Source organism: Chanos chanos, chromosome 4 (genome assembly GCF_902362185.1).
Source record: "Chanos chanos chromosome 4, fChaCha1.1, whole genome shotgun sequence".
NCBI lineage: Eukaryota > Metazoa > Chordata > Actinopteri > Gonorynchiformes > Chanidae > Chanos > Chanos chanos.
In genome coordinates, this window is record NC_044498.1 from 155,001 (window position 1) to 165,228 (window position 10,228).

Consider the following 10,228-nt stretch of genomic DNA (forward strand, 5'->3'; position numbering starts at 1 on the left):
TACCTGTGTAGATGTAAGGCAGGCTACCCTTAGCCATGTGATGTAATGATGTTTTTATGGTCATTCCAGAGCATGTTGTACATGTAAGGGAATGAACTGAGGTGCTCAGGTCCCGGTTCAGGTAACAGCAACAATAAAATGATAAAGAAACACCCAATCAAATGGCAACAGCAGTAAAAATGAAAATAAGTAAATAAATATAGAACTCTAAAGTGAGCATTCATATTAATATTAAAGACAGAGAGTCAGTTATACACTCTTGTATTAACAGCATCAGACGGTCATGCAGGAGTGACAGTAGACAGGCTGTGTTTGTACTATAGATATTAGACAAGCCATGTATTTCTTATGGACCATAGACAGGCAGTCTGTGTAATGTGGACAGTAGACAGGCAGTCTGTGTAATGTGGACAGTAGACAGGCAGTGTGTGTAATGTAGACAGGCAGTGTGTGTAATGTGGACAGTAGACAGGCAGTGTGTGTAATGTAGACAGGCAGTGTGTGTAATGTGGACAGTAGACAGGCAGTGTGTGTAATGTAGACAGGCAGTGTGTGTAATGTGGACAGTAGACAGGCAGTGTGTGTAATGTAGACAGGCAGTGTGTGTAATGTGGACAGTAGACGGGCAGTGTGTGTATTGTGGACCGTAGGCAGTGTATTTAATTCAGGTTAATTCTGTCGTGAGTGGAGGGCTTAGAATAATATGGGTAACTGATATAATGGCAGAAATTTTGCCAAAATTAAAACAAAAAATGTGATGGTATGATGTCTGGAATTAGAGACACAATTTCTTAAGTCATCCTAAACATAATGTTTAAGCATTGATTATCCAACTGAAGTGCAGTAAGTAACACTAAGGTGTATGGATGCTAATGTTAAAACCATTGTAGCATTGACGTTGTAGCATTGATAGCATTCTCCTGAATGTTCTGAGTTCTTCAGTAAACTGCTCTAGTGCGTTGACAGGACAGTTTTCAGCTCATCAGCCTTGTTCTTTTGACACAGGTCGTATATTTTGTGTCATAATGACGGCAAGTGTTCTGTTATTCCAAGACAGCCACTGCTTGTTTACAGCGAGCTCTGACTCTCACCTTTCTTAAAAAATTATTCATGTTCCCATTTCTTTTGAAACACTTCCTGTCCATACTCCATTGTCCCCTACTGCACTGCTCCATTTCACAGTGTAAGACAAGATCATCAGTTTGAGCAAAATTAGTGCCTCAGTGTAAAACCATGTTAGTTTAGTGTCTCAGTGTAACATGATGTTAGTTTAGTGTGTCAGTGTAACATGATGTTAGTTTAGTGTCTCAGTGTAACATGATGTTAGTTTAGTGTGTCAGTGTAACATGATGTTAGTTTAGTGTCTCAGTGTAACATGATGTTAGTTTAGTGTCTCAGTGTAACATGATGTTAGTTTAGTGTCTCAGTGTAACATGATGTTAGTTTAGTGTCTCAGTGTAACACCATGTTAGTTTAGTGTCTCAGTGTAACATGATGTTAGTTTAGTGTCTCAGTGTAACATGTTAGTTTAGTGCCTCAGTGTAACATGATGTTAGTTTAGTGTCTCAGTGTAACACGATGTTAGTTTAGTGTCTCAGTGTAACATGATGTTAGTTTAGTGTCTCAGTGTAACATGATGTTAGTTTAGTGTCTCAGTGTAACACCATGTTAGTTTAGTGCCTCAGTGTAACATCATGTTAGTTTAGTGTCTCAGTGTAACATGATGTTAGTTTAGTGTGTCAGTGTAACATGATGTTAGTTTAGTGTCTCAGTGTAACACCATGTTAGTTTAGTGTCTCAGTGTAACATGATGTTAGTTTAGTGTCTCAGTGTAACATGTTAGTTTAGTGCCTCAGTGTAACATCATGTTAGTTTAGTGTCTCAGTGTAACATGATGTTAGTTTAGTGTCTCAGTGTAACACGATGTTAGTTTAGTGTCTCAGTGTAACATGATGTTAGTTTAGTGTCTCAGTGTAACATGATGTTAGTTTAGCGTCTCAGTGTAACACCATGTTAGTTTAGTGTCTCAGTGTAACATGATGTTAGTTTAGTGTCTCAGTGTAACACCATGTTAGTTTAGTGTCTCAGTGTAACACGATGTTAGTTTAGTGTCTCAGTGTAACATGATGTTAGTTTAGTGTCTCAGTGTAACACGATGTTAGTGTAGTGTCTCAGTGTAACATGATGTTAGTTTAGTGTCTCAGTGTAACACGATGTTAGTTTAGTGTCTCAGTGTAACACGATGTTAGTTTAGTGTCTCAGTGTAACACGATGTTAGTTTAGTGTCTCAGTGTAACATGATGTTAGTTTAGCGTCTCAGTGTAACACCATGTTAGTTTAGTGTCTCAGTGTAACATGATGTTAGTTTAGTGTCTCATTGTAACACCATGTTAGTTTAGTGTCTCAGTGTAACACGATGTTAGTTTAGTGTCTCAGTGTAACATGATGTTAGTTTAGTGTCTCAGTGTAACACGATGTTAGTGTAGTGTCTCAGTGTAACATGATGTTAGTTTAGTGTCTCAGTGTAACACCATGTTAGTTTAGTGTCTCAGTGTAACACGATGTTAGTTTAGTGTCTCAGTGTAACATGATGTTAGTTTAGTGTCTCAGTGTAACATGATGTTAGTTTAGTGTCTCAGTGTAACATGATGTTAGTTTAGTGTCTCAGTGTAACACCATGTTAGTTTAGTGCCTCAGTGTAACACGATGTTAGTTTAGTGTCTCAGTGTAACATGATGTTAGTTTAGTGTCTCAGTGTAACATGATGTTAGTTTAGTGTCTCAGTGTAACACCATGTTAGTTTAGTGCCTCAGTGTAACATCATGTTAGTTTAGTGTCTCAGTGTAACATGATGTTAGTTTAGTGTGTCAGTGTAACATGATGTTAGTTTAGTGTCTCAGTGTAACACCATGTTAGTTTAGTGTCTCAGTGTAACATGATGTTAGTTTAGTGTCTCAGTGTAACATGTTAGTTTAGTGCCTCAGTGTAACATCATGTTAGTTTAGTGTCTCAGTGTAACATGATGTTAGTTTAGTGTCTCAGTGTAACACGATGTTAGTTTAGTGTCTCAGTGTAACATGATGTTAGTTTAGTGTCTCAGTGTAACATGATGTTAGTTTAGCGTCTCAGTGTAACACCATGTTAGTTTAGTGTCTCAGTGTAACATGATGTTAGTTTAGTGTCTCAGTGTAACACCATGTTAGTTTAGTGTCTCAGTGTAACACGATGTTAGTTTAGTGTCTCAGTGTAACATGATGTTAGTTTAGTGTCTCAGTGTAACACGATGTTAGTGTAGTGTCTCAGTGTAACACGATGTTAGTTTAGTGTCTCAGTGTAACACGATGTTAGTTTAGTGTCTCAGTGTAACACGATGTTAGTTTAGTGTCTCAGTGTAACATGATGTTAGTTTAGCGTCTCAGTGTAACACCATGTTAGTTTAGTGTCTCAGTGTAACATGATGTTAGTTTAGTGTCTCAGTGTAACACCATGTTAGTTTAGTGTCTCAGTGTAACACGATGTTAGTTTAGTGTCTCAGTGTAACATGATGTTAGTTTAGTGTCTCAGTGTAACACGATGTTAGTGTAGTGTCTCAGTGTAACACGATGTTAGTTTAGTGTCTCAGTGTAACACGATGTTAGTTTAGTGTCTCAGTGTAACATGATGTTAGTTTAGTGTCTCAGTGTAACATGATGTTAGTTTAGTGTCTCAGTGTAACACCATGTTAGTTTAGTGTCTCAGTGTAACACCATGTTAGTTTAGTGTCTCAGTGTAACATGATGTTAGTTTAGTGTCTCAGTGTAACACCATGTTAGTTTAGTGTCTCAGTGTAACATGATGTTAGTTTAGTGTCTCAGTGTAACATGATGTTAGTTTAGTGTCTCAGTGTAACACCATGTTAGTTTAGTGCCTCAGTGTAACATCATGTTAGTTTAGTGTCTCAGTGTAACATGATGTTAGTTTAGCGTCTCAGTGTAACACCATGTTAGTTTAGTGTCTCAGTGTAACATGATGTTAGTTTAGTGTCTCAGTGTAACACCATGTTAGTTTAGTGTCTCAGTGTAACATGTTAGTTTAGTGCCTCAGTGTAACATCATGTTAGTTTAGTGTCTCAGTGTAACATGATGTTAGTTTAGTGTGTCAGTGTAACATGATGTTAGTTTAGTGTCTCAGTGTAACATGATGTTAGTTTAGTGTCTCAGTGTAACACCATGTTAGTTTAGTGTCTCAGTGTAACACCATGTTAGTTGCAATAGTCTGTGGTTTGGAGGGACAAAATGAAACTATGGCAAGCCAGCTTTGGTTTAGCCAGCTTTGGTTTGGTCAGCTTTGGTCTAGACTCTTCTCTAGCATAGTAAACCTGAAAAATCCACAGTAGAATTGAAGCCCATCTGGGGACCAGTTTTCTGGGTGTTCCACTGGCCCAGCAACTCTCCATCTTAGAGCATTTGTTTGTCTGTGACGAGTGTGTGTGTGTGTCTTTCACTCTTCCAGTCAAATCCAGTCCACCTACATAGATACCACCTATGAAAAGCACACAGAAAATCCTGCCTCTCTCTTCCTCTTTCTTTCTTGCTCTCTCTTTTACTTTTTTGCAGCTTTGGAACATTGACTCAGGTCAAAGACCTCTAAACATGTGTTTTTCTTCTTTTCTGTGTGTTTTTTAGATAAGGTTAGTATGTTCTTTTAAGTTGTGTTTGTTGAAGGACTGCCTCTGTCTCTGTTTGCTGTAGTTCGGCGGAGTCTGAGGAGCTGGCTGTTCATCTGTACCCAGGTGCAGTGACAGTACAGGGTGTTTTACGCCGAAAAACCGTTCTCAAGGAGGGGAAAAAACCAACAGTATGTCATTACTTCTCTTCCCTACACTCTCTTGCATCACTCCTCTCTCTGAATGTAGTCTCTTCATCTCTTTAACACTTCTATTTGTCCTCTAACCCTGATCTGCAATGACCTCGTTTTCTTCCGCACAGGTCAGTGGTGCAACTCGTTTTGTGGTTTGATAACGGCTGGCACTGCTGTCATACTTTTTCTCCGCTAGTTTCTCTCTCACGTTTGTTCTGTTTTTCTCTTCATCCTCACCCTTCCAGGTAGCGTCATGGTCTAAGTACTGGGTAGCTCTGTGTGGTACCCAGCTCTATTATTACCCTGCCAAATCTCTCAAAGCCAGCGAGAGGAAGCATGTGAGTCTCCCCTAGCAACCACATTCTGGCCCTCTCTTCACAACAGCTGCCAAACGGGTGACCCTTACAGTGGGGTAATCGAGACTCTCCTGCTGGGGGTGACAGATGTTACCATTCATTGGATAACACACCCCCCAAACCCACCCCAACACCCCCCCCCCCAGACACACACGCCCCCCTCACACACCATCAACACACACCCTCACTCACCCACACACACACACACCCTCCACACACACACCTCAACACACACCTCCACACACACCCCACACACACACCCTACACACATACACCCTCCACACACACCCTCCACACACACCCCACACACACACCTTACACACACATCCCCACAGACACACACCCTCCACACACACACCCTCCACACACATCCCCACACACACCCTACACACACACACACCCTCCACACACACCTCCACACACACCCCACACACACACCCTACACCCCCCCACATACACACCCTACACACACACACACACCCCACATGCACACCCTACACACACACACCCTACACACACACACCCTCCATACACACACACACCCCACACACACACCCTCCACACACATCCCCACAGACACCCTCCACACACACACACACACACACACGCCTCCACACAAAGCATTCTTTCAGCTCTAATCCCCCTTCCCCATCTCTGTCTCTTCCCAGTTTAAGTCCACATCCAGTAAGAGTGTGTCAGTGGTTGGGTTGATGGCTATGCTGGCTGATGATCCAGAACACCCTGATGTCTTCCTGCTGACTGACTCGGAGCACGGTGAGCCGGCCAATCAGACTTTACACAGAGAGAAACAGCCAATCAGACTTTACACAGAGAGAAACAGTTAATCAGAGACTTTACATCATCACATCTGTGCCTCACATCACCCACACCTGTCTCTCTACCTCACCACACCTGTGTCTCACATCACCACACCTGTCTCTTACATCACCACACCTGTGTCTCATATCTCCACACCTGTGTCTCACATCACCATACCTGTCTCTCATATCACCACACCTCTCTCTCACATCACCATACCTGTCTCTCACATCACCACACCTGTCTCTCACATCACCATACCTGTCTCTGACATCACCACACCTGTGTCTTACATCACCACACCTGTCTCTCCCACCTCACCACACCTGTCTCTCACATCACCACACCTGTGTCTCACATCACCACACCTGTCTCTCACATCACCACACCTGTCTCTCACATCACCATACCTGTCTCTTACATCACCACACCTGTGTCTCATATCACCTCACCTGTCTCTCACATCACCACACCTGTCTCTTACATCACCACACCTGTGTCTCATATCTCCACACCTGTCTCTTACATCACCACACCTGTGTCTCATATCTCCACACCTGTGTCTCACATCACCATACCTGTCTCTCATATCACCACACCTCTCTCTCACATCACCATACCTGTCTCTCACATCACCACACCTGTCTCTCACATCACCATACCTGTCTCTCACATCACCACACCTGTGTCTTACATCACCACACCTGTCTCTCCCACCTCACCACACCTGTCTCTCACATCACCACACCTGTGTCTCCACATCACCACATCTGTCTCTCTCCTCACCACACCTGTCTCTCACATCACCACACCTGTGTCTCATATCACCACACCTGTCTCTCACATCACCACACCTGTGTCTCACATCACCACACCTGTCTCTCACATCACCACACCTGTCTCTCACATCACCACACCTGTCTCTCACGTCACCACACCTGTCTCTCACATCACCACACCTGTGTCTCATATCACCTCACCTGTCTCTCACATCACCACACCTGTGTCTCCACATCACCACATCTGTCTCTCTCCTCACCACACCTGTGTCTCACATCACCACACCTGTGTCTCATATCACCACACCTGTCTCTCACATCACCACACCTGTGTCTCACATCACCACACCTGTCTCTCACATCACCACACCTGTCTCTCACATCACCACACCTGTCTCTCACGTCACCACACCTGTCTCTCACATCACCACACCTGTGTCTCACATCACCACACCTGTCTCTCACATCACCACACCTGTGTCTCACATCACCACACCTGTCTCTCAAAGTTGCATGTCTGATAACTCTATTCTCACAGTAGTTTTCTAAGGCTAATGTTGGTCCTAGTCTTAATCTAGTTTAATCTCACAGTAGTTTTTTAAGGTCAGTGTTGGTCCTAGTCTTAATCTAGTTTAATCCTAGTGAACTTCAGGAAGGTTCTGGATTTGCAAACCAGTTTAGACTTTTGTTTTAAGTGTGGATCAGAGTGCAAACCAGTTTAGACTTTTGTTTTAAGTGTTAATCAGAGTGCAAACCAGATTAGACTTTTGTTTTAAGTGTGGATCAGAGTGCAAACCAGTTTAGACTTTTGTTTTAAGTGTGGATCAGAGTGCAAACCAGTTTAGACCTTTGTTTTAAGTGTGGATCAGAGTGCGTCTTTGGCTGGCATCTCATGGCCTTTCTTTGTGCGTGTTTAGGAAACTCTTACAAGTTCCAGGCCGGAAATAAGTCGAATGCTCTACTGTGGTTTAAACATCTGAGTGCAGCATGTCAGAGCAACAGACAACAGGTAAAAAAAAAAGAAAAAGAGAAGCAAAACAAACAATGTTTCTGTAACTTTGTACAACAGACCCAAAGTAAAATTATTTTTGGGTCTTATACTGCCCCCTAGTGGCAACCCGCTTGGACTGAAAATGAAGCCCAGACAGATTGTTTGTGAAATAAATTTGTCCTCTGTGTCTCATCTTGATTCTCAGGTCCCAGCGAATTTAATGTCCTTTGAGTAAGTGATGCTGCAGAAGAGCTGAAGATGAAGGGATGCAATAGAGAGGGAGAAGAGAAGAAACAGGTTGTTGAGAAGTGGAGGAGAGGGAAGAAAAAGTAAAGACTGCTTTTTTGTGGGAGCTTTCCACTGCCATGACTCTGCCTCAATACAACAGCAATGTCCCGCCCACCACCGGCCTTAAGGAGTGAGAACAGCCCTGTGTGTGTGTGTGAGTGCTCGTGTGAGTGCTCGTGTGTGTGCTCGTGTGTGTGTGTGTGTGTGTGAGAGAACAGCCCTGTGTGTGTGTGTGTTTGTGTGTGTACGTGCGCATGTGCGTATATATGAGTTGTAGTAAAAGTGATGTTGACTGCATAGCATCACAGTCTGTGTGGTTAATGTACCTGAGCCAGCCTTTCTAGCCCCTCTCTCCTCTCTCCTCTCCTCTCCCCTCCTTCCTCTCCCCTCTCTCCTCTCCCCTCTCCTTCTCCTCCACATCTCCAGTTTGCTTCATAACAGGAACTCTGTCACTCAGACTCACTCAGAGTCAGACTCTCCTGGACCTTTCTACGCTCCAGGACTAGTTCTGCCATCTTGAGCATCCTCTTCTGTTTTTTTTGTTTTTGTTTTGTTTTTTCCAGGCCTGTGTTTTCTCTTTTCTTGTCAGCATTGTGAATATGGTAGAAAAGAGACAGTTGGAAACGGAGAATAGAGGCTAAACACGCACACGTTTCTGGTTTTAGGGTGTTTTCAGCGGCAACGGGGCTTCAGTGTCTCTCCTCACATTAACAAACTCAACCATTTACTGTCTAAACATTCACACTCTTGTCTGTTTGTCATATATGAAATTGCCCTGTTTCAGAATCACTCTTACACACACACAGAGGATGTTAAATGATCTTGGCCTGTTTGATCTTGTGGACTGGAGACACCCTCTCATGGAAAAACAGCCAAAAAAGACATTAAAGGGCTACAACATTCACGCCATTCTCAACACTCACTTTCCAGTCTCTTCCAGTTCAGAGACAGCTGTGTGACTTTTGTGGGATCCTCCTCTGAGTTCTGACTGGTGTCTAATGTCTGCTGTGTGTGAAGGACATTACGGTTTACAGGGCAGATGTGACCGCAGAACAGCATTTTTACACACATGGTTCTGTCTTCACTTTAAAAAACATTTTCTGCAAAGGTATAGACATGTCCAGATCAGTATTCACTCACACGTACACACACTCACACACACACACACGCACGTACACACACAGACACACACACACACACGCACGTACACACACTCACACACACCACACACACACACACCACACACACCACACACACACACACACACAGACCTGTGGAGATTTGAAAGCTGTGAAAGTCTAAACTGTTATGGTTCAGAGCTGTCATCTGATTGTTTTTGTTTCTCTGTCCTTTGAAATGTAATGACCAGCAGCAGAGCTGAGCCTCCTTGTGTGTGTGTGTGTGAGTGTGTGTGTGTGTGTGTGCGTGTGCGCGTGCGCGTGCGCGTGTGTGTGTGCGTGTGCGTGTGTGCATGTGCGTGTGCGTGTGCTTACAAATGTCTGTGTTTGTGCATACATGAGTTTGTACCAACACTGTTCAAAAAAACAAAGCTTTTCTCGTTCCACTCATTTGTATTTCAGTTCCTTACTTATCTTACTAAGCTGTATTTTGCTGTTTCATTTTCAGTATTACAGTGTAGTTGCACATTTTTAGGTTGTTTTAACTGCCTGTTACATGCATATGTTACATTTGAAAACTTGTTTTTAATGATCTTTGTTCTCATTTTATTTAGTTAGTTTTTGACTTTTCATTTTGTCTTTGGATGGAATTCCATGTTCTAGTGTGAGACAGACTTTTATTGTACTTTGGCAACAATGAAATTAACTGCAGTTTAGTCACTGCAACAATATCAAGTTTTACTTAAAATCAGACAGACAGTGGCCTGGGCTTCGGTACATGTTTAGTTTTCTAGTGTCAGTGTACTGTGCGCCGTCTGCATGAAACTCTTGTGGGAGCAAGAGATGTTCCAGGCCCCATAAAGCCAAGCATTAACTGGGAGCATTAGAACTGTGATGGGAGACTTTTGTTTGTCAGACATCCTTATTTCATACAGTCAGATGCTCTGTGTGTATTTATACCAGGGCTAGAGGTTAAGGTTTAAGGTTACGGTTTAGAGGTTAAAGCTTAAGGTCACGGTTTAGAGTTTAAGGCTTAAG

The 10,228-nt window shown here is 42.7% G+C and overlaps 1 protein-coding gene across 2 annotated transcripts in view; it reads left to right on the forward strand.

The window, feature by feature from the left end:
* The window catches only part of ralgps2 (Ral GEF with PH domain and SH3 binding motif 2), a 90,310-nt gene extending 82,113 nt beyond the window's left edge, over positions 1-8,197 (forward strand). For both annotated transcript variants that reach the window (XM_030770776.1, XM_030770777.1), the window contains 5 exons: positions 4,731-4,836; positions 5,085-5,177; positions 5,864-5,969; positions 7,711-7,802; positions 7,990-8,197. In XM_030770776.1, the coding sequence (XP_030626636.1) occupies positions 4,731-4,836; positions 5,085-5,177; positions 5,864-5,969; positions 7,711-7,802; positions 7,990-8,019 (427 nt within the window). In that variant the 3' untranslated portion in view covers positions 8,020-8,197. The remainder of the gene's footprint in view (positions 1-4,730; positions 4,837-5,084; positions 5,178-5,863; positions 5,970-7,710; positions 7,803-7,989) is intronic.
* Positions 8,198-10,228: the final 2,031 nt, after the last annotated feature.